This window comes from Phacochoerus africanus, chromosome 14 (genome assembly GCF_016906955.1).
Source record: "Phacochoerus africanus isolate WHEZ1 chromosome 14, ROS_Pafr_v1, whole genome shotgun sequence".
Lineage (NCBI taxonomy): Eukaryota > Metazoa > Chordata > Mammalia > Artiodactyla > Suidae > Phacochoerus > Phacochoerus africanus.
The window spans coordinates 2,097,296-2,120,519 of record NC_062557.1 but is presented as its reverse complement, the minus strand read 5'-3'; the positions used below and the strand labels follow the sequence as shown (position 1 = coordinate 2,120,519).

General features: G+C 52.7%; 1 protein-coding gene across 4 annotated transcripts in view; it reads left to right on the top strand.

The window, feature by feature from the left end:
* The window catches only part of RNF213 (ring finger protein 213), a 121,324-nt gene that overhangs the window by 33,830 nt on the left and 64,270 nt on the right, over window positions 1–23,224 (top strand). For all 4 annotated transcript variants that reach the window (XM_047758383.1, XM_047758381.1, XM_047758380.1 and 1 more), the window contains 11 exons: window positions 316–572; window positions 1,371–1,568; window positions 4,441–4,660; window positions 5,601–5,656; window positions 7,361–7,514; window positions 10,031–10,204; window positions 15,735–15,824; window positions 16,489–16,611; window positions 18,457–18,637; window positions 20,560–20,733; window positions 21,061–21,207. In XM_047758383.1, the coding sequence (XP_047614339.1) occupies window positions 316–572; window positions 1,371–1,568; window positions 4,441–4,660; window positions 5,601–5,656; window positions 7,361–7,514; window positions 10,031–10,204; window positions 15,735–15,824; window positions 16,489–16,611; window positions 18,457–18,637; window positions 20,560–20,733; window positions 21,061–21,207 (1,774 nt within the window). The remainder of the gene's footprint in view (window positions 1–315; window positions 573–1,370; window positions 1,569–4,440; window positions 4,661–5,600; window positions 5,657–7,360; window positions 7,515–10,030; window positions 10,205–15,734; window positions 15,825–16,488; window positions 16,612–18,456; window positions 18,638–20,559; window positions 20,734–21,060; window positions 21,208–23,224) is intronic.

Below are 23,224 nucleotides of genomic sequence, written 5' to 3'. Positions count from 1 at the left end.
AGCCACTTTCGAGAGACCTGGAGCCTCATCTGAGATGACCAGCGGACCCTTGTAAGCCTCAGGGCCCCCACCTGAGAGCCCCGCCACCGTGCCGGGGCCCCTGGAGGCACTCCAGGTGGCGCCTCCCAACAGCCTAGGGCGAAGGGATGCTCGGGCTTCAGTGGGGAGGCAGGTGGTGGGTGCCCCCTCCCTTGAGCTCTCCCCACCCCTCGGGCCTCGGGCCCTGCCCAGCTGATGGGCACCTGGGTGGTGACAGGCAGCCCCTGTGGTGGATTCCGTGCCATGGCCTTGGGTCCTCCTTTTCTCCTGGGCCAGGTGAAGAAGCACCTGTGGGAGTGTTTAACGAAGAAAATGGAACCATTTCTGAAAACAAGCGGGGACGCCCTGCCGAAAGACTGCCCAGTGAGGAGTAAACTGAGGATGGGCCTGATTGTCCTTTTCTCTGTGGAAAAATTTCATATTCCCTTATCGGAAAGTGACCTGACCTCACTTTGTCACCTCCTTTGCTCGGACCCCAGTTCACCTCATGACCTCCACACTGACCTGATCCACATCCTTGAAATTCCGCACAGGTGCGGTGTGTGTGTGTGAGAGTGTGTGTGAGTGTGTGAAGACGTTCTAGCTTTCTGATGGTTTTTATTAGATGATAAAAATAAGGGCTTGTCATAGAATGGATGGAAACACACAGGAAATGAAAACTGCCCGTAATTTCACTGGTCGTTTCAGTGTTTCTCCTGCTAGCCTTTTTTCTAGCTTACGTATGATCTTTCACGTCATTACATGTTCCCTGAATATCCTGCTTTTGCGAAGCTTTAAGGTCTGTCAGGACTGGGCCCCGCGGATGTCCATGTGGGGCGTCGTGGCGCTGTGGCGAAGCCGGTCGTGAGGATGTTTGTGGATGCCCTGGGGGTGCCTCGTTCAGGAGCCCGGTGTCGCTGTGCTGGGGGGGGACGTTCGGGGTGTAGAGGCCGAGGTGGGCACCCCCGCCCCGAGCCTTCTGATGCTCACACACTCTTTTTTCTGCAGTTGTTTGGTTTTTTTCTCTTTTTTTAAATTTTCATTTTTTTATCGCTATATAGTTGACCGACCATGTTTCCGGTGTACGAAGTGATTCAGTTGTGCGTGTGTGTGTATGTATGTGTGTATGTTCTTTTTCGTTTTCTTTCCCGCAGCAGTTTATCATGAGATACTGAATTGAGTTCCCTGTCCTATGCAGTTGGTCCTTATTGTTTACTCTGCAGTGGTTTGACTTGAACTCAAGGGCAAGATCGGGTCGCCTTCCCTGAGCCCAGTGACCCTCCGCTCTGTCCCACGGGGAGGCTGACCCTGGCCGTCCTGGGCTCATGGTGGGATCCCTGTTCCCTTCCTAGCTGGCGAAATTCCTTGGTAGACCTGTGCCAAAGGTGCATGGACAGAGAGGTGGACCTCTGGGTGTGCACCCTGCCTGTGCTGCACCTCTGCATGGAGCCGTCCCCGCCGACCAAGGACGCCGGCATGCAGCCCGAGGACACCTGGGCGGCCCTCGAAGGCATCTCCTTCTCGGAGTTTCGGGAAAAAAGATCGGATCGGTAAGTTGTGGGTAGACCTGCCCTCATGAACCTAAGTCTTGGGGTCATAACTGCGCTTCCGCCATCTCCAGGGGACTTTTAGGACTCAACCTCTTCCTGCTTCTAGTGATGAAAGTGCTGTAGCATTTCATTGGAAATTACTTCTTTAAAGAGCTTTAAACAGGCAAGAAATAGGGACAAAAGTGGCCTGCAACCCCCGAGATACGCGTTGCTCTTGACACTTCGGTGAGCCTGTTTCCAGGGTTTTGTCAAATGCGGGTGTGTGTGTACTTGGTACTCTTAAAAGACAAACCCAGGGAGTTCCTGTTGTGGCTCAGCGGGTTAAGGCTCCAGCTAGTCTCCATGAGGAAACGGGTTTAATCCCTGGCCTCACTCAGTGGCTTGAAGGATCTGGCGTTGCCACAAGCTGCAGTGTAGGTTGAGGATACGGCTTGGATTTGGAGTGGCTGTGGCTGCAGATCCTATTCAACCCATAGACTGGGAATTTCCATATGCTGCGGGTGAGGCCCTAAAAAGAATAAAAAACCCACAAGAGATAATGTGTGTATGTATATATAGAGAGAGTCTTTTTAGGGCCGCACCCGTGGCAGATGGAGGTTCCCAGGCTAGGGGTCGAATTAGAGCTGCAGCTGCCGGCCTATACCACAGCCACAGCCACACCAGATCTGAGCCACGTCTGCGACCTACACTGCAGCTCATGTCAAGGCCAGATCCTCCACCCGCTGAGCGAGGCCAGGGATCGAACCCGCACCTCATGGTTCCTAGTTGGGTTTGTTTCCGCTGTGCCACAATGGGAACTCTCAGAAGCCGTGCCTTTTGACGGCTTTTATCTGATTCCCTCTCATCCCTTGCCTCTGCGGTAGGTTATTTCTTTTGTTTTATCCTGTTTTCCAACCTGCTCTTCACACCTAAGAGTATTTTGTGGACAATGTTTGCCAGTCAATATGCACCTACTATTGTAATGACTGCTTCGTGCTGTAACATTTTTTAGCTCGTTCTCTGTTCCTGGACACGTGGCTTGTGCCTGCACTTTCCCTCTGTCGGCACGGTTGGTTGCGGTTCTTTGTGAGTTTCCCTGGCCAGTTATTTCCTCAAGCTGACTGTCTGAAGGCGGAATTGCAGGAGTCAGAGGCTGTGCACCCTGAGGATGCACAGCTTGAGGGAGTCAAGTAGCGCGCTGGGGCAAGCAGAGATTTCTTAAGGCAGCCACAGAGAGCACAGGCTGTGCAAGAGAAAGGATAATCAAATTTAAGCACAAAAATTAAATGAAAAATGCACATTCAGTACAAATAGTGAATGCTGGCACTCGTTTCCAAGCTCAGATAACACCCTCTGTTTAGCTTGTCTTTTGTCATGGGGACTATTCCAGGTCTCATCTGCCCTCCCCGCCCGCATCCAGTAGGATCTAGCCTATGGGTTTTTATCGACGTCGTGAGCTAAATTAAGGTTTTATGAAGCACAGAGGAGAATAACAATTACTGGGTGCAGGGAAAAGGGGAGATGCTGGTCAAAGGGTACAGACTTCCATTTAGAAGATGAGTCCGTTCTGGGGAGTTCGTGCACAGCGTGGTGACTGTAGTTAATGACATTGTATTGTAGGGAGCTCCCTGGTGGTCAAGTGGCTAGGATTTGGTGCTTCTGCTGCTGTAGCCTGGGTTCCGTACCTGGTCTGGCAACTGAGATTCGCATATCACACCGCTGCACACCGAGGCTAGTGATAACCTCACTGTTGTATTACTGTATACCTCAAGGCGGCTAAGAGAGTGAGTCTCAGTGTTCTCACCATAGAAGAGAAATGGTGCCTGTGAGACACAGTGGATGCAGGTATCGGTGACGATATGGTGGTGATCACGTTGCAGTATATAAATTTATCTAATCCGGAGTGCCCATCATGGCGCAGCGGAAATGAATCCGACTAGGAACCGTGAGGTTGTGGGTTCGATCCCTGACCGTGTTCAGTGGGATAAGGATCTGGCGTTGCTGTGAGCTGTGGTGTAGGTCGCAGACAAGGCTTGGATCTGATGTTGCTGTGGCAGTGGCATGGGCCGGTGGCTCTAGCTCAGACTGGACGCCTAGCCTGGGAACCTCCATGTGCTGTGAGTGTGGCCCTAAAAAGCTAAAAAAAACCCAAAAAACCAAAACCCAACAAAAGGATGTATCTAATCCACACATTATACACCTTAAACTTAGTGTCCTATGCCAGTTACGTCTCAATCAAGCTGAAAAATGCTTAATTCTTAGTGAGTGCTTTCATTGTTGTGGTAGCATAAACACCACAAACAATTTACCACGTTAATTATTTAAAGCATACAGTTCGGTGGCATGAAGTACATTCACCTTGTCATGCGACTGTCACCCCCATCCACCTCAAGAACTTTTCATTTTGTAAAACCGAAACTCTGTCCCCATGAAGCAATTGTCAGGCGCTCGCTCCCTAGTGGTTCCGACTCGGTGCTCTCACCGCTGCAGCCCCGGTTCAGTCCCTGGTCTGAGAACTAAGATCCCATGTCAAGCCCCTGGACACTGTGGCCAAAAGCAAAAAACCCAAGCACGCCCCTCGCCATCGTCTCTCCCCGACCCAGCCCGTGGCAGCCCTCACTCTGCTGTCTGGCTGTGAACCTGACTCCTCGAGGGACCTCACCGAGGTGGCGTCATCATTGTCCTTGTCCTTTCGTGACCGGCAGTTTTCACTGAACACAGTGTCCTCGGGGTGCATCCCTGTGGGGGGGGTTTTTAATGCAGTAGCTATGGTTCTCCTTTGATTGATCGAATCTGACCTTTCTGGACCCCTGCTCGCGCGCGTTTACCCAGCTTTGTCCGTCTTGCCCGTCTCACTGCTGCCCTTGCTTCTGTCCCGACCTCCCTCCTCCAGGAAACAGTTGGTGCAGCTCATGGGAAAGAACAGACACTTGCTGAGTGTGGATGCGCGTCTGTTCTGCTCCTGGTTCAGCCTGCTCCCTCTGAGGACGCTGGTTTGCTACATGACAGGGTGCAGTGAATACCTGAGTCGCTTTCCCTCTCGCGTCCTGGACTGTCTTCTGGGGACTTGCTACCGGCTGCAAGAGCTCAAGGGCCCCCTCACGAACCTGGAGGTTGGTCGTCTGCCGTCGGCTCCTGAGTCCTGGCTCAGGAAAAGCCGACCACCAACTAGACGGTCACAGCTGGGAGGCACCTTTTCTGAAAACCTGATGGAGTGAAGCCCTTAGAAGCCAGGGAACTGGGAGGGGTCCCTAGTTCTGCGGGTAAAGGGCTGATTTCCTTGAGTTTATTCTGTTTCAGTAAATAGAATTCAAGAAAACAATAGCCTTTGGGTCTGGGCGATTGTGCGAGGCAGGGTTAGAAGTTATCCTGAGCCCTGGTCCTTGCTGGTAGCCCCCTGTCCTTCCTCATTTTTGGGGGGGGTGGGGTGGAGAAAATGCTATAATTTGATTTTTTATTTTTTCCTTTCATTTTTATTTTTTATTGATTTATTTTTTGCTTTTTGGGGCCACACTTGTGGCACATGCAATTTCCCAGGCTAGGGGTCGAATTAGAGCTGCAGCCGCCGGCCTGCACCACAGCCACAGTAACGCTGGGATCCCGAGGCTGGGGATGGAACCCGAATCCTCATGGATACTAGTTGGGTTTGTTTCTGCTGTGCCGCAATGGGAACTCCCTTCTCATTTTTGTTTTTTATTTTATTTATTTATTTTTCAATTAAAGGAAACATAGTTGATTTGCAGAGTTGCGCCAATTTCTGCTGTTTGGCAAAGTAACCCAGTCGTGTGTGTGTGTGTGTGTGGTCCCTTTCTTATATTATTTTTCTATCACGTCTGTCCCAAGAGACTGGACTTAGTTCCCTGGTAGATTTTAAGACCCGAGTTTTATTTTCAAAAGGTGTAAGATTCGTACCTCAACACCTCAAACCTTGTTTATAGAAAGAAAAGAAGTAATTGTCATGCCTTATTTATGTTGGATTTTTTGCCTCTGCTTCACCAAAGACAGCGGCATCATGATCAAACCTTTCCTTTTTTCTTTTCATCCCCACTCTAGACTATCAAGAGTATTTTACAAAAGCTTTTGTTCCTCCTGGATACTTATCAGGACAAGTAAGTAGATGAACAAAATCTAGTCTCTCTTATACTTGGTTGTACCCTCTGGAGTGGCCGTTTTGCATATTTGCTGTCATATGTGGAGCAGTATGTATCTCACTCCTTTGTTCAAGGTATTAGTGTAGTCATCCTACTTTTTAAAAAAGGGGACAGTCGTAGAAATCAGCGGCTAAGATTTGGGTTTACTTCCATTTGGCTGTTTTCCTGTCACTTCTGCTCTCGCTCGCTCTCTCTCTCTCTTTTTTTTTGGTCTTTTTAGGGCTGCATGTGTGGCACATGGAAATTCCCAGGCTAGGGGTCAAATCAGAGCTGTAGCCGCCAGCCTACACCACAGCCACAGGAATGCCAGATCCGAGCCGTGTCTGAGACCCGCTCCACAGCTCATGGCGACGCTGGGTCCTTAACCCACTGAGTCAGGCCGGGGATCGAACCTGCATCCTCATGGACACTAGTCAGGTTTGTTTCTGCTGAGCCGCAGTGGGAACTCCCTGGTCATTTATTTTTAAGCGATCCCCTTCATGCTGCATATCCATGTCGTGCCCTGCATTTCATCATCGTTCAGTCTTTACAGGTTTTTGTTTTTCAGGCTAGGGAAGTTGAAAATAAAAATCAAAGATAGCTTTCCGTAATTATCTGAAATCATTTGCTCCTGCAAATCTGTATGACCTCTGACACCCTGAAGGCACGGTGTGCAGAACACAGAACAGTGGCCAGTACACGTGGGGGAGAAGGTGTGTTTGAGTCTCGGCCAGGATCACCTCGCCTGACTCCTTAGGGTGCTCAGGAATAGAGGACCTGCTGTCGGATCTCTGTTAACCACAAGCAGGGCCTCGACTGCAGGGGCCCCCAGCTACCTCTGTCAGTGCAGAACCGCCCAGCAATCCCTCTCTCCCGCAGCCTTCTGAACCCCACCCTCGTCAGCTTCCTAATTCAGCTCTGGTCCCGCATCCGTCAGTAAGTAGGGACGCTGGCCCGGGCAGGGAGGCTGGCCCGGCAGGGACGCTGGCCTGGGCCGGGGACGCTGACCCGGGCCGGGGACGCTGGCCCGGCAGGGAGGCTGGCCCGGGCAGGGACGTTGGTCCGGCCGGGGACGCTGACCCGGGCAGGGATGCTGGTCCGGCCGGGGACGCTGACCCGGGCAGGGACGCTGGCCCGGCAGGGAGGCTGGCCCGGGCAGGGACGTTGGTCCGGCCGGGGACGCTGACCCGGCAGGGGACGCTGACCCGGGCAGGGATGTTGGTCCGGCTGGGGACGCTGACCTGGCAGGGACGCTGGCCCGGGCAGAGCTGGAAGAGATTTTACTTGCAGGACATACTCTTCTAGCATTTTTCTCTTTCTCGCTTCCTGTGTCTTTCTGGGGTTTTTTTTTCCTTCAAATTAAATGGTTTTTGAATTTTCGGTAATATACATCCTAGGGTTTTTTTGTTTTTCAAATAAGTGAACACACTTGGAAATAGTTTAATTTGCTTTTGTTAAAATAGTCCCGACCATGGAGGCCAACCCAGAGGGCTTTGTTTCCTTGTTGTCTTAGTCACAAGTTCAAGATTGATGGAAATGTTTTGGATGTTAACCTCTGTGGGGTCAAGTACAGGCCTTCCTTGCAGGTGTTTAAAGGGAAGGAGCTCATCAGGGATAACGGGTACTATTTTCCCCTTTCTCCGAAACCACTTCAATGATTTCTCTCAACTCTTTGCGGGGTAGGATGCTTGAGGAGCCCTTGATACAGTCCTACTTGACTGTGTGCCTGAAACTCCATGAAACTACCTGCAGAATTACAAAAGACCACACGTTTTATGAGCTGCCCGCCTTATCTGCTGAGATTGTTTGCAGAATTATTATACTTAAACCGCTAGTGGTAAGTGGAACACGTGCACATGATGTCACACCCAGGATAGACATGGAATCGCAAGCATCCTCAATTCAGGAAGGAGATAAGCCGTTCTAGAATTGCTGGAATGACAAGGTGGCTGATTCTGTCACAGATATTTATCGGTACCCGCTCGATGCTGGGTTTTGTTCTGTGCTTCGAGGCTGTTTTGGGGAACCAGAGTCTGCGTGCTTGCCCCCCCGGAGTTAACGTTGGAAGGGAGGCAGGAGGAAGGAGGTACTGCAGGGGTTAAAGTGTAGCATATCAGCTTGACTGGGTAAAACCGGAGCGCCCTGCAGGTGCCCAGACAAGCTCCCCCAGCCCTCCCCCCCCAGCCCCCTCCCCGCTATGCATGCTCATGCCAGGCGTTCCCACTTGAGCTCTTTTCCTCTTCACTGAAACTCAGGTACGGTGGCAAGGACCACACACCCAGAGCCTTCCACCCAGGTGCACCCCCACGTCAGGCTACAGGAGAATCCCAGACCTCCGTCCCCTCCCTTCACCCCCCAGGGTAACCCCTCTCCTGATTGCGACCCCTGCAGATTAGTTTTGCCCAACTCGGAACCCTGCTTTTTGTGCCTGGCTTTCTCTGCTCACTGTGACGTCTCTGAGACCCATCCACCGCGTTGTGTGTGTCAGCAACACTTTTTTTTTCCCATTGTTGTGTCGTCTTCACCCACTGGAGTTGGAAATTCCACAGGAAGGTGATAGAAGGTTTCCTATTTAGACCAACCGCTTACTTGTTCACCGTTTTACAGGTTAGAACTGTGGTATTAGTGATACGAGATAATTACGTGTATGTGTTACCTTTATTCCTTTTAGTGTTTCTTCTTTAAAACACCGAGGTTACATGTGGAAACGAACATTGCTGTTAAGATGATTCCTTTCCCCTGAAGTGGGTGTTATTTAAACCGTCCCAGCCAGGGGTCAGTTTCTAGAAAACCTGTATTTAAGAAATTCGAGACGTGTCGGTTACTGAAGGTACACGTTCCCGCAGACATAGCAATCTTAAGTGCATCAGACGGATGTAAGCCACAGTTTGGTCTACCTGTGCCGAAAAAACAGAAAGCCTTGAAAACCTAACATTAAATAAAACCAAAGCACACGCAGGGCTTTTGCACAGCTTTTGGTTGTGCTCTGATATAAATAGGGTTCATAGGTCATCAGATGCAGGAAATCAAGGAGCAAAGGTGAGGTTCTCCGCTAGATTTTCAGGCCTGGGTTGTTCACTGAAGGCTGATCTCTGCTGGCCCCGTGCCGGGTGCAGGAGATACTCAGAGAAGGGAGGTCCCTGCCAGCAGGGGACATGGGGGACCGTCTGGCGAGCACACAGGTGGGCTAGTGCCAAGGCGGAGTGTCTGTAAGGTGCCCTGGGAACAGAGGGGCTTGGGAGGGGCTGGTGCTCCCACGAGCCAGGGAGCAGCCTGTGCAGCCTTGGCGAGGAGGGCCTGCAGGTCGTGGAGTGTGGCTGGAGATGGGCCTGAGGGCCGGGTGAGGCCAGATCCCAGGGGGCATACACACCCTGCTGAAGCTTCTGATGCTTTGGGCCGTTCAGGGACATTAGGCATGGGCCCGCCTGCCCGGACTTCAGCTGAGAACTGTCGCTGGCTCTTGCCACCTGCATCTGTGTACTGTGCTCCCGTCACACCTGTACCCCTGCCCTCCCGTGCTGGCCAGAGGTCCCCGAATCTTTCAGGGCAGAACCCCCTCCCTGCAGGCTGGGTACAGCACCCGGTATGTGCCTTGAAAGCAGCTCATGCTTCCCATGTTGTCACATGTTGTGGTTATTGGCTGGTCTCCCACTCAGCGGGCAGCTGCTTGGGCACCTGCCTCGCCACCCGGTGGAACCCTGAGGCCATGCGTCTCTGGAGGGAGGAAGGGACACCCACAGATCCAGTTTTGGGAGGTGCTGACAATTACACAATTTGTGAGGCTGGTTGAAGCCAAAGAAAACACCCACATTCAGAAGTGGGAGAGGCCTCTGTCAAATGGGGCCGGTCCTGGGCTGCATCCGCTTTGAGGTGAAGGTGCTTCTGGTCAGCAGGGGGGCAGGAGAGATACCTGCCCCCAGCCCCGGGCCCCGGGGAGAAGGGGCTTCCCAGGGAGAGGGGGGAAGGGAGAGCCTCGAGGGAAGCGCACCAGGGGGCCGCATGGCTTTGCCTCTGGCCACAGACCGTCCCTGTCACCAAGGGGCAGGGCTACGCCAGCTCAGCTTCTCTGAGCGGCCTGAAGCTCCAGGCCCCAGTGCATGCTTTTCTCCCCGCCTGGGGAGGCCTGTCGGAGCCCACAAGGCCGCCCACCGGCCAGGCATGGTTGCCGCAGGCCTTTGGATGGGGTCCCCCGCTGCTCTTCCCACCCTGTGCCCTCTGCCTCCCACCCAGAGTGAGCCCCAGATGCTCTGGGGAAGCGAAGGTGCTGCAAACCTGCAGGCTCTGGCCGAGCCAGCGGGTCTCCGCGGAGGCGGGAGGGGACCCTTAAACTCTGTCTGTCTCTGCGGTTGACAGGATTCGGCAGGAGGGCAGCACAGTGAAGCTGGAGAGAAGGATTCAGTAGCAGCGGTCTTCCAGGGGACTCTCGCCGCTACCAGATCATGGTTTCAGAGAGTTTTTCAGAATCACGTGTTCCAGACTGGGGTCTCGTCATCTAATGTCAGGTTCACGTACCCCGAGGAGATTAAGGTAAAAGCCCCGAGCGCGGGGGACGCGGTGTTTCTCGCCTGCAGAACGGGCAGACGCTTCCCTCACGGGACTCAAGGCCACGGGCACCCTGGCATGGGGCCCATGGTCCCCGGGCTGTTGGCGAGGCTGCAGGGCCGTGTCCGATCCACTGCGGAGCTTGCAAGTTCGTTTCACGGGGTGGGAGCGGAAGGCTGAGACGGACAGCGGGAGCCGCTTGAAAGCGGCCTGGGTAGAACGGCATCTGCACGTGGGGGACCAGAAATCGGCCCCAGAGGTCGAGAGGCGGGGGGTGGGGGGGCTTCAGGAAACAGAGCCAGGGGAGGAGGGGCGGGGGAGGGTCAAGGAGACCCGATGGGTCCAGCAGCCGACGGGGGACCAGCAGAGGGCTAGAGGCTTCGCGCCCGCTCCCGTCTTGTTCCCGCCTCTCTTCCTACGCTCTCGAGGTCGTGAAGGCTGTACCTCTGCGTGTCCAGGGTGTGGGCGAGACCATGGAACCCACTGAAGTGGTCTTTGCTCTGGACGTGAGCGTTTCTCTGGTCCTGCGCGTGGGGGTGGTGACACCTGCCTGGAGCACTGGGCTGGCTCCTGCAGCGTCGCCTACCCGCCCTGTTTCTATGACGCCAAGCCCGTTTCCCATCCTGTTCCCTCAAAGACCAAAGAGGTGAGGGCCACTGAGAAAAGATCCTAAAGAGACACTTGGGCGAACCAAGGCTACGATCCGTAGAGTTTCGCCCGCTCCTGGCCAGCCTCCCACGTGGCAGGGCAGCGTGTGACGAGTGGCTCTGATGGGAGCCGGTTCCAGACTCACATCACAAACTCACCCGTGCTTCCCCCTTCCCGCGTCCACCTGGGCAGGGTAGCCAGTGCCTAGGGCGTCCAGGGCTCACAATTAACGTGCAGCCTTTCCTCTACCTCCTAACTAGACCCAGGCATCCGAGCCCTCGAGCCCTTTTCCATCAAGAGAGAATGTTTGTGCACATAGAAAGCCCTCCTAGGATAGACTAGAATATGCACCCCAAAAAGACGCAGAGTTGCAAATGTCGCCTTCTCCTGTCCTTTGCTTGAGGTATAATGTTGTGTGAGCTTATGCCGCACAGCAAAGGAACTCAGTTATCCATGGATGCACTCCTTTTTATATTCCTTTCCACTGTGCTTTGTTGTAGGATATTGAATATAGTTCCCTGTGCTATGCAGGGGGGCTTTGCAGGTTACCTGTGTTACATATGGTCGTGTGTATCTGTTAATCCCAAGCTTTCCCCTTTGGTAACCATCAGTTTGCTTCCTATGTCTGTGAGTCTGTTTCTGTTCTGTAAGTCAGTCTATTTGTATCATCTTTTAGATTCCTCATGTAAGTGACATCATGAGATAAACTGTCTTTCTCTGACTTACTTCACTGAGGATGATCATCTCTAGGTCCAACTTCTTTTCTTTTTTTCTTTTTTCTTTTTGGCTTTTTGCCATTTCTGGGCCGCTCCCGCGGCACATGGAGGTTCCCAGGCTAGGGGTCGAATCGGAGCTGCAGCCACCGGCCTACGCCAGAGCCACAGCCACGCGGGATCCGAGCCGTGTCTGCAACCCACACCGTAGCTCATGGCAACGCCAGATCCTTAACCTACTGAGCAAAGCCAGGGATCGAACCCACAACCTCATGGTTCCTAATCGGATTTGTTAACCACTGCGCCACGACGGGAACTGCCTAGGTCCAACTTCTTTCGATTAAACATCAGAAAAGCCGTCTCTCATTGCTATGCAAGCTTTCAGACCAGTAGAGTTAAATCCTACCAAAGCGAAGTTGAATTCTTAAATTTTATCTCAAGATTCCATGCGCATTAAGTAGGAGTTAAAGACAGCTGTTGGTCCAGTGATGTGGGAGAAGAATTCTAAGTTAAATGCAGTATGAAGGTGAAAGAAGAAAGAGTTATGACCTGATTGAGCATCCCCTCCGAGGCGGGTGCTGCTGTCTTCCCTGTGTGCTGAAGGCAGTAACCAAAGTCTGGCCACGTGCAGAGGGCGTGGGGGATGGGCTCAGGCACAGGTAGACCAGCCCCCAGCACAGGCCCTCCGCCACCCTCCCATTCAGCCTCGGAGCAGAGTGGGCCCGCCTCCCCCAGCTCCGAAACGCTGTCGGCTCCAGGACAGACTTCTGGAAAGTGAGATAAGCCAACCAATCCAAGGGCCTTCTGACCTCATCCAACCGCCTTGAGGAGGCTGCTGTCTTCCAGGGACACTTCGGTGGATCAGGATCAAGTGCAAGAGACAAGGGCTACACGTTAGCCGATGGACCGCCTCCCCCACTGAGGGGAGAAATCATTAAACAACACCCAGAGCCCAGAACTTGGATCACTCACTCTCAGAGGCACAGAGTCTAAGGTCACAGCAAACACGCACACATCTGGAACTTGATTTCGAAGTTTTGTTGTTGGCAGCAGAATGGATGGAGCTATGTTGTGTGCTGTAGGGCTGAGCAGACTGATGCAAGGCTCAGTGCTTTGCTTTTTTTTTTCTTTTTTTTGGGGGGGGGGGAGCTTTTTAGGGCCAAACCCTTGGCATATGGAGGGTCCCAGGCTAGGGGGTCTAATCGGAGCTACAGCTGCCGGTCTATGCCAGAGCCATAGCAACATCCGATCCGAGCCACCTCTGTGTCCTGCACTACAGCTCATGGCAACGCCGGATCCTTAACCCACTGATTGAGGCCAGGGTTCAAACCCTCAACCTCATGGTTCCTAGTTGGATTCCTTTCTGCTGCACCACGACGGAAACGCCAAGGCTCGGTGCTTTGGGAAGCCTGCTTCTTGCTCACTGGAGCAGGGACGCGTGGGAGCAGGGGGCGGGGAGGCCTGAGGTTTGGGAGGGAAATAGAGTTATTGGTGAACTCATAATTTAAACAGCAGTTCTTTGCTCCGTCCACTGAAAGGGCCTGAGGACCGTGCCACCCAGGTCTGTGGAACATACCCAAAGCTGCAGTCATGGCTTCTCAATGCTGTTTCTCCTCGGAAAAACCCCTGAGCCTCTGAAAGGACAGCAGATTCCAGAAGCGGGGGCAGAAGAAGTGCAAGGCCGGCCTGAAGCACCTTGTTTTGTCCGAAAGTAAAAGCGCTTCAAGACAAGTGGTGACAGGCCACAAGGAAATGGGACTAGACCCAAGGTCATATCCTAGGTTAGGTCCCGATGGTCAAAGGATGTTTGTGGGAAAAGGCGGTGAAATCCAAGTACAGCCGGTAGTTTAGTTCCCGGTGATCTGTCAATGCTAATTTCTTGCCTTCGATACCTGTGCCGTGGCTCTGTGAGGTGTTAGCCCTCGGAGAAGCTGGGCTGAGAGCATCTGAGACGCTCTGCTGTCTTTGCAATGTTTCTGTACGTCTAAAATTACTACATTTCGGAGTTCCCATTGTGGCGCAGTGGAAACGAATCTGACGAGGAACCATGAGGTTGTGGGTTCAGTCCCTGGCCTTGCTGAGTGGGTTAAGGATCCGGTGTTGCTGTAGCTGTGGTGTAGGTTGGCAGCCGTACCTCCAATGAGACTTCTAGCCTGGGAACCTCCATATGTCGAGAGTGTGGCCCTAAAAAGCAGAATAAATAAATAAAAATAGAATTATTACATCTTCAAAAAAGGAAACGTAAGTTCCTCTCCTGGTTCAGCGGAAACGAATATGACTGGCATCCATGAGGATGCAGGTTAGACCCCTGGCCCCACTCAATGGGTTAAGGATCTGGCGTTGAGCTGTGGTGTAGGTCACAGATGCGGCTTGGATCCTGCGTTGCTGTGGCTGTGGGGTAGGCTGGCAGCTGTAGCTCTGATTCAACCCCTAGCCTGGGAACCTCCATATGCCTTGGGAGCGGCCCTAGAAAAGGCAAAAAGACAAAAAAAAAAGTTAACAGAAGCTAGTCTGTCCATAGCCAAATCCGGGACCACCGGGGTATCAAAACGAGTAATGACCAGGAGTAGATTGCAGTTCATTGACACTGTAAACATACTTTCAGAAAGAAGAAGAGGAAGGGCCGATCTTTTTAGTAGGAGAATGATGACTAATAAATGTAGAAGAAACAATTGCAATAGAAAGCCATCAAACATCATATTTTTACAAAAGATAATTGTAATTTCCAAAGCAAAGGAAATTGGTGGGAAGTATGGCATTCGTTTCCATCTTTGCAAGTGTCTTTAATGTTAAGCCCAGGGGAAGGCAGCTGGGTTTTCTCATCTGCTCTGCCTCGGTTTCTTGCAATATGTTGTTTTGGTTAAAATATATGAAGAAAATCCTGCCTCACATGCTTGTGTAGCTGCAAAAGGGAAACATGTTTCAGGGGCCTTTGATACTACATTAAACTCAAAAAGCGGTAGTTTCTCAAAGGCTCCTTGTAACGCGGAGCCTGTAACATCGCAGTGACTTTTGGTGTTATGTTGTGTTAAAGTTTATTGATTCATCTTTAAAAGCAAACAAAACCGCAGAATAAAACCTTTCCTCCACGACCCAGCATCAGATAACAGGGCGTCCAGGGACCCCCCCCCCACAAATGAAAATTTAACACCGGGAGAAACCATGCTTACCGTGGGGAGACCTGGTGAGGAGGGCGTGGCCTCGGGCAGACCTGGCCTCAGCCCCAGTGGCCAGGGCTCATGGCCGCCCTGTGGGAGGCCCTGGGGGGCAGCAGTGTCCCTGGCCGTCCCACCCACGTGACCTACAAACGGCGCGTTTTCCGTGCAGCTCCATCTGATGATATTTTGCCCCCTCCATGTAACCTGAATCTAAGCCCGAGGGAGTTCCAAGATAGATCAGGTCGGGAGGCCCCCTCAAGAGCAGGCAGCCTGGACTTTTCAAAGTTACCAGCATCGTAAGAGGAAGGAAGAAGGTAAAAAGGGCCGCAGAACTCTTTCAGAGAAGAGACGTGGTCACTAAATGCTGTATGTGTCCCGGGTTAGATCCTGGGCCCACACAGCAGGGACGCCTGAGATGGAGAGAAATGGGGGTGGGGGTTGGGCCCCCCCTGGGAGGCCGTCACACCCCCGAAGGGCCTCAGAGGGGTCCCTGAGCTGCCACGTGCAGCACAAGGGCGTGGTGTTGGGGGGGGGGGCTGCCCAGGTCTTGGAGGCCAAAGGGTGCAACATCTGCAGCTTCCTTCCAGTGGGTCTAATTCTAGGGAGACAGGGAGCCCCCAAAGAGGAGATAAAGCAGCCACGCCTGGTGTTGCCAGTGGGGAGTCTAGCTGAAGGTATAAGGCCATCCTTGTGCTGTTGTTGCAACTTCCTGTTAATTTTGAGGTTTTTTTTGAAGTTAAACAATGGGACGTCCTTTCAGAATAAAACCGTCACATGGCAGAAGGGCCCACCCTGGCAACCTGGTCTGGTCAGCGCCCTTTGTCTTGTAAGGCTAAGGTGGGTTGCCCTGACTCGCTAGTGACACAGTGCACCACTGGGACAAAGATGTGTCTGAACCTGGGTGTCTTCGAAGCCCTGCGCTCTTCCTGTTACCATCGAATTCCATCGTGGCGTCTTGGCATCTTTGTGGCTGTTGCTTACGTGTGGGTTTTGCAGATCTGGAGGCGGCTGGTGGAAATACCCTTCCCCGTGGAGCTCGGCTGGAAGGAAACGCTGCTGGGGGACATGGAAGGGAGGCTCAAACAGGTACGGGACGTCGGGGGCGTTCTTTTCAGAAGTTGACGGAAACCAGACCATTTGGGAAAACTAACACCTGTGAGGAGCGCCTTCGAATGGGCAGGGCCTGCGTTCATGTGCCCGCGTCCCTGATCCAGCCTTGATCGTGTGGCCCTAGATGGCATTCCAGAGAGTGAGGGCACAGGGTCCGGGCCCCACGGAGCCCTCGGCAAGCACAGGGTTCTAAGAGGAACTTCCCTTTATGTGCCAGCTCCGAGGAGCCCGTCGGTGACAGGAGCCTTATTAACCAGTGACAAGTGGGGGAAGGCGAACGTGCTCCTCGTTCTAACGAAGGCCTGCGACCCTGGGAAACAAGGGTGTTTCACAACAGGATGGGGCGGTTTCATTTGTCTTTTTGGGAAAAGAGAAGCAAGGAGAAAAATCTTTAAAAGCAAAATGTCCCTGTGTTCGCAGTGCGGCGGTGCCTGAGGCTTTTTCTACACAGTATGAATTTTTTAGCCTTGAGGGTCTGAGGGTTGGGGGCAAGGAGACGTGCTTGGCGTGGAACGGACGGGGGTCAGCCTGACAGGGAGCTGATGCGACAGTAGGAAAGTGAAGATTCCTAGGGGTCTGCATTCCGTGGCGTCTGAGGGTGCAGCACCCCAGCCTCTCCCCGTCCCCGCCCGTCTTGCAGGAGAGGCCTCTCTCCCAGATCTTCGCCTTCAGCAGCACCACCTGGGATGCCGAGGGCGCGGAAGACAGTGTGTCGAAATGCTTCGAGAAGTGCGCCATCGAAGCCGTGAGCTTGGTCTGCCGGGTGAGCAGCCTCCCCAGGCCCCCAGCAACTGCGTCAAGGGGCCCACGTGCCTTCCGATGTCATCAGCCAAAGGCTGGTTCTGAGACCCTGCGTGCGTGCAACCTGGGCTCTGGGCATCCCCTTCCCAGCCTGAAATCCAGTACCTTCCACCCACTCAGCCTCCTGCTACAGCGCGGCTGTTCCAAGCCGCAGCTGGAGTGGCTCATGGGTGACCTCCAGCCGTCTCACAGGCCGCTCCAAAATACCCTTTTACCATTGCCACCTGCAGTTGCAAAGCACTTGCTTAGCACGCAGGGAAGGGTCCCGAAGGTTGACAGAACCTGTGGGAGAAAATGTATAAAGTGGACAAGATTCTATCAATGCACTTAGGAAACCCTGAACGTGCAAAGAGAGTTTGCCTTACGCTGCCTCTTAGGAACAACCTCGTGCTGGGTGTGCATGTGTGCGTGCGTGCGTGCGTGCGTGTGTGTGGTGCGTGTGCGTGTGTGTTCTTTAGGGGTTTATATATTAGGTCATGTCTTAGGTGGATACAGCTAGTTCTACTTTCCTCCTTTCCCGCCTGAGTGCCGCACTGTCTGGTTCTTGCCTGGAGGTCCTGGCCGGAACCCCAGGGCGAGGAGGGAAGCAGGTGGGGAGGGCGGACCTCCTTGTCTGGTGCCTGGTCTGGGGGAAGCTTTCGGTCTTCCGATGGAGTGTGGGTGTGGCGTAGGTGCCCTTTGTCGGGTCGAGGGGGACCCTTCTGGTCCTAGTTTGTTGAATATTTACCATGAAACAGTGTTGGAGTTGGTCAGGCACCTTTTCGGTGTCTGTGGACGTGGCCTGTACCCCCCCCCCCCCGTTGATAGGTGTATGACAGCTGGCTCTTTATGTTAAAATGACCTTCATCCCCGGAATAAACCCCACTTGGTCATGGTAAAGAATCTTTTTTTTTTTTTCTTTTTCAGGGCTGCACCTGTTGCATATGGAAGTTCCCAGGCTAAGGGCTGAATCAGAGCTGCAGCTCCCAGCCTACACCACAGTCACAGCAATGCCGATGCCAGATCCGAGCCACGTCTGTGACCTACGCCGGGTTTGTTACCACTGAGCCACAGCAGGAACTCCTAGAATCCTTTTTATATGTCACTGGATACGGTCCTCTTTTATCCTTTTAAATATCAGAAAGTATCTACTGTAAACTAACCCTAACTCTACTTGTTTTTACTAGTGTCTGAAACTTTGTGACCCTAAAGACAGAAAACGTTCTGTTTCTTGGTGGGGAATCAGAAAGAGTTAAAATGTATGTGTTATTTGTAGGCAGCTTTAAAAGAATTGCAGTTAGGAATGCCAAGGACACCAGTACTAATGGTTTACTAGTGTTAGGTTTGATGGGTTATTTTTTTGGTGGGGGCAGTGGGGCGTGACTGCGCCCGTGGCATGCAGAAGTTCCTGGGCCCGGGATCAAGCCCACACCACAGCTGTAACCAGAGCCAGAGCAGTGATAACCCTGGATCTTCAACCTGCCGAGTCACCAGGGAGCTCTTGTGTTTGATATTTTTCGTCATATCAAAGTCCCGAGAAAAATGTAGAAGCTGGCAGTGAGCCAGAAGAAGGGGGGTGACGAGTGGGTTGTGTCTGTCTGTGTGTCCCTGTCTCCACAGCTTCAGTTCATCACTTAAGGAGACAGTACACAGGGAAACAGACGTGCCCTAAGGAAAGGGAGGCATTTTCTGCTCTTTCAGTTTTTATGAGGCTTTGTAAAACTAGCTATAAGGGATTTCTGAAATGCTATCAATTACTTCTGTTATTCAACAACAAACCAACAAACACACCTTCTAAATTTCCCTCTCTTTATTCATTTTCTTATAGTCTCAGACCAGTCTCCTCGAGAAAATCTCTTGTAAAGACCTGTGGAAATGCGGCACCCTGGTGTCTGCTGTGATCAGCAAGTCTTGGCCGAGAAGTAGAGGGCAAGTTGTACATGACTTGGGTGAGGTTTTGAAACACCTGCTCACATGGCCAGACATCAAGCAGCTCTTCCACTTGTGTGGTACGTTCACAGAGGGTGCCGGGCTCTGGCTGGTGGTGCCTCCTGACCAGGGTAGGGGCAGGGTGTTTGACCTGTTAGTTATGGTGGATTGATGTTTGACAAAAGAAGCAGCCTGATTAGAAGGACCCAGGGAGGCTGAGAGTATCTCATATGGTAAATTAGAACTAGGGCTGAAGCCACCCTTCATGGAGTGCCTGCTCTAGACCAGCTGCGGCACGGGCACGGTGGGCCTGCCAGTCCTCAGACCGACACCCTGAGGCAGAGAACATGTGTCTCCCCACGGTCTCGACGATAGTAACGTGTTGAGGACGAAAATCCAACCCAAGTGTATCGGGTACTGAAACCGTCTCTTTCTTATCCTGAGAGCCGTGTAAATGTCCAGTCCCACGCTGGTGACCTTGGCAAAGACTAAGTGCTGCCGGATGCTCTCCCCGCCCCATGACCCGTGTTGTTTGTCATCAAAGCCGGGGAGATGTGTACCGCCCTATGCTCAGGGTTAAGGGCGAGGCGCTCAGTTCAGATAGAGCGGAAAGCACCACAGCTGGGTCTAAAAATCCCAAGTTAGGTCATTCTGAGTCTCCGTTTCGTCACATTACTGGGAGAGCCCTCCCCGCCCCCAAAGGCCAAGTTCCTTCCCTGCCAGTGTTGCAGGGATAAAATAAGGAGATTGATGTGGGACTTCTTGGTCCTGTAAAACTGCTCACTTGGAAAGAGTCTGTGTCTTTTTTTAAATGAATAGACCTTATATTTTAGAGCAGTTTTAGACTGATGGAAAAGCTCAGAGGAAGTAGAGAGCGTTTCCGTGTTTACCCGTCCACACAGCCAATTTCCTCTGTGGCTAAGACCTTGCTTTGGGGTGGAAGGATTGTTACAACTGATGCATTATTAATAATGCAGGATGGTTAGACCCGAGGAGCCAGCACTGATAGGCGTTACTAATAACTGAAGCCCACGGTTTCTGTTCGGGTTCTCTCTTGGCGTGGTCCTTTCTGGGGGTTCTGACAGGTGTGTAATGATAGGCGTCCACAGGATCATACACGGCGGTGTTACTGCCCTGAGACCCCCTCCCCTCCATCGTGCTCTCTCGGAAGGTCGTAGAGTCAGAGCCGGGTAGCCGGCAGCCTCTTCAGGTTGGCTTTTGTCACTTAGCAGCAGGCATTTAAGGTTCCTTTCCGTAGCTCACTTCCTTGTGCCGTTGAATCATATTCCGTTGTGGGATGGACGGGGTTTGTCTGTCCATCCACCTACCGAAGGGGATCCTGGCTGCTTCCCAGATTTTTGCAGTTACGAATAGGTTGCTGTATGTGCGTTTCATAGCGTGACCCAACTGTATGGCCTTAATGTGACTGGGAAAGAAGCCTTCTTCCCGTGGTCCAGTTACGTGTATTTGAAAACTCAACTTTCTAAGTTGATCCTCAAGTTCACATTCAAAATTTTGCCACCTAGCCAAGATGTGGCGAATCCAGCATCCCATTGGAGTCTCTTGTTTCCTCCTTCCGGCCACGTGGACGGCCTTTGCTGGGTGTCCGTGTGTCCTTGGGGCAGCTTATTCTTCTCTAAGGCCTCTCAGCTTGGGAGATTTTAAAGCTGGTCTGGTCTAGTTTTAAGAGCGAGCCTCAGTGTCCCGAAGTGGGCACAGGTCTTCAAAACCAGAGAAACGTGGTTCGCTGGGCTGACGTGGGCCCTTTGCGGCGCCATCTTCGTGACAAAGGAAGTCCTGGGGAGAGGAGTTTGGGTGAAACCTCCTGTGCAGAGCGGAATCGCGGGTGTGGGGAGCACACGTGGAAGCACGGAAGCACCGAGGGACGTGGCTTTATTGCGTGGAAGTCGGGGCAGAGCCGCGAGGGCCTCTCGGCAATGCGACCGCGTGGGGAGGAGGTGGGGGCCTGCCTTCTTTTTAACTCTGTTCTTCGCCTGATCAGGAACCAACGAGAAAATATTAGCACATATCACCGAGGAAGGCAAGAAGCTCATGGGCATTGCAGACTCTGTGTTCGCCGGAGTGACCGGGGACCTCATCAACGGAACCATCTTGGTGGGACACCTGGAGCTGATCGTAAAACACGTGGATCAGTTCCTCAGCATCTGGCAGTTAAGTAAGTGTCAGGCTGTGCCGCGGCCGTCAGGCCCCCGAGAGCGTAGGGGGCCGGAAGCATCTGTTTGCCTGTGTATCTTCTGGAGGCGTGACCTTCGTTCGGCGTCTTTTTTGTCTCTTCTTTTTTCGGCCACCCCCGCGTATGGAAGTTCCCAGGCCAGGGATCCAACCTGAGCCCCACCTACAGCCCCCGACCCCCGCGTCACCCCCCCCACACCCAGAGCCTGGCCCGCCGAGCAGCATGTTCACAGCAGGTGGGAGAAGAGGCTTGGCCTGAAACAGAGGTGGTTGTTTGTTCCATTGGGTTCTTTTTCCTTTTTTCTTTCAGAGAGTGAAAAAAGCCTTTCAACCCAGGAGAAAAGCATGAAGGAAGTGCTGAGTCGGAGGAAGAATGAGCTCTTGGTTCTGAAGACGGAGAAAACCCACGTGGACTCCCTCCTGAGGGCGTTCCGGCGGGTGAAGGACCTGGTAGAAGGTGATATTCCTCAGCATTAAAATAAGCAAAATTCGCCTCCCTGCCCCCGCCCCAGAGGAGTCGGAGGAGAATGCGGTGCCAACGTAGGGCAGCCGCCGCCCTTCTTCCTGGAGGGAGCCCATTGTAGTGTGTTCATTTCCGTGCTAAACGCCTCCTTGATTTTTCAGGTTTAGGTGTTATCCGTTGTGGAAAGTAAGGCTGTAGAGCTCCTTATTTTTCCCGTTTCTGCCTAACACACGCAACCTCTCCCATCTCTCTCTCCCCCAGTCGCGTCCTGATTTTGATTAGGTCTGTCCTCAGGTCACAACTGGGTAAATGCATTGTTCGCACCCGAGCCCCGAAACGGACCCCACGTCTCTTCCTTTCTTGTGAAAACTTGTTTCCTCTAGATTTAAAATTCTTGTCTTGTCCTGAGCTTTGTTTCCAGTGTATTTATTTTTAATTCAGGCCCAGGCTCTTCACTGACTGTTTGGATGTCCTTGCAAGGAGATGAGTTTGGTTTTTCGGAAGGGATCTCCCCAGACCGGAGGCTGCGGCCCTGGGCTTGTCCGGCATCTCTTGGCAGGATCCGTGCCCCCGGCCGCACAGCCCCGTCCTCCTCCCCTCCTGAGAAAGGAGGCACGGAGGTGCCCTGGTCGTGTCTGAAAATGCCCACCCTCAGTTGTGTTTGGAGCAGGTCTGCAGGCTGGAAACCCTCTCCTTCGGGCTTTGGGATTCGTGGCTCCAGTTGTCTCTGCAGGGTCACCGTGGAGAAGTCGGATGTGATTCTAACTACGGATCCTTTGTGGATGACGTGTTTTTTCCTCTCTGGATGCTCTTGAGATCTTTTTGTCCCCCTTATTCTCAAATGCCCTATGATGTGCCTTGGAATGGGTCTCTTTGCCTCCTCTTGAGTTGAGCGTGGTGAGGTGGGCCTCTCTAACCTAGAAATCCACGTCCCTCAGTCCTTGAGGTCTGGGGAAACCTCTTGGGTTAGTTATTTGAGTGTTTTTTCTCTTGCTGTTGTTCACAGTTGGACAGTTGGACCTTCTGGAATGATCATCTAACTTCCATGCATTTTTTTTCTTGTATTTTCCATCTCTTTGTGCTTTTTTTTTTTGAAGGGGAGGGTGGGTTCTTTTATTTTTATTGATTGATTGATTGATTGATTTAATCTTTTGAGGGCCACACCCACGGCATGGGGAGGTTCCCAGGCTAGGGGTCTAATCAGAGCTGTGGCCGCCGGCCTGCAGCACAGCTCACAGCAACACCGATCGAGGCCGGGGATGGAACCCGTGTGTCCTCATGGCTGCTAGTTGGATTCGTTTCCACTGCGCCACAACGTGAACTCCCTAAAATTTTTTTAATTTCTTTTTTCTTCTTATTTTTTATTTTTCTGATTTTTTTTTAAGTTTAGAGGTTTTCTGTGTTTTTCTCTCAGTGTCCTATTTCTTCTGAGTTGCTTTTATCTCTCAGTATGTTTTAATATCTATCTATTTTCCATGTGAAAGACTTTCCCCACTGGTCTGGGGATTCTTATTATCTGCTTATATTAAGAGAGGGGCCTGACACCCTGACAGAGGCCACCGGGGGGCGGGTGGCCAGGCTTTGAGGGAACCTGGGACTTTAGCCCCTCCCTGCTGGTCTTGCGTCTCCTGCCGTCGCCCAGCTGCCAGGTGTCTGGGCATCAAGAGAGAAGGGAAGGCTGGCAGCCTCCAGCACGTATGCTCAGCGTCCTCCGCCACCCTCGTGCCCTGTGTCCCCGTCCTCCTTGCTTCCTGAGTGTGGTGGCTCACACTGTTTGTCAGCTCCCTAAGAAAGGGTGCCTGTCTGGAAGTGCCTCTGTCCTGCTGTGTGCTGAGCCCTGGTGGTGGTGCCAGGGTGCGGGCGGTGCCATCTGCGCCCCTGTGTGGAATGTGGGGGGGTGGGCTGTGAGCCTGTTCGGCCACTCCTTGGACTGTCAGCACAGTCCGTATTTCTTAGCTCCCAGATTCCGGCTCCCTGTGCCTCAGGCAATTCTGTGGCGACAGACCCCTGG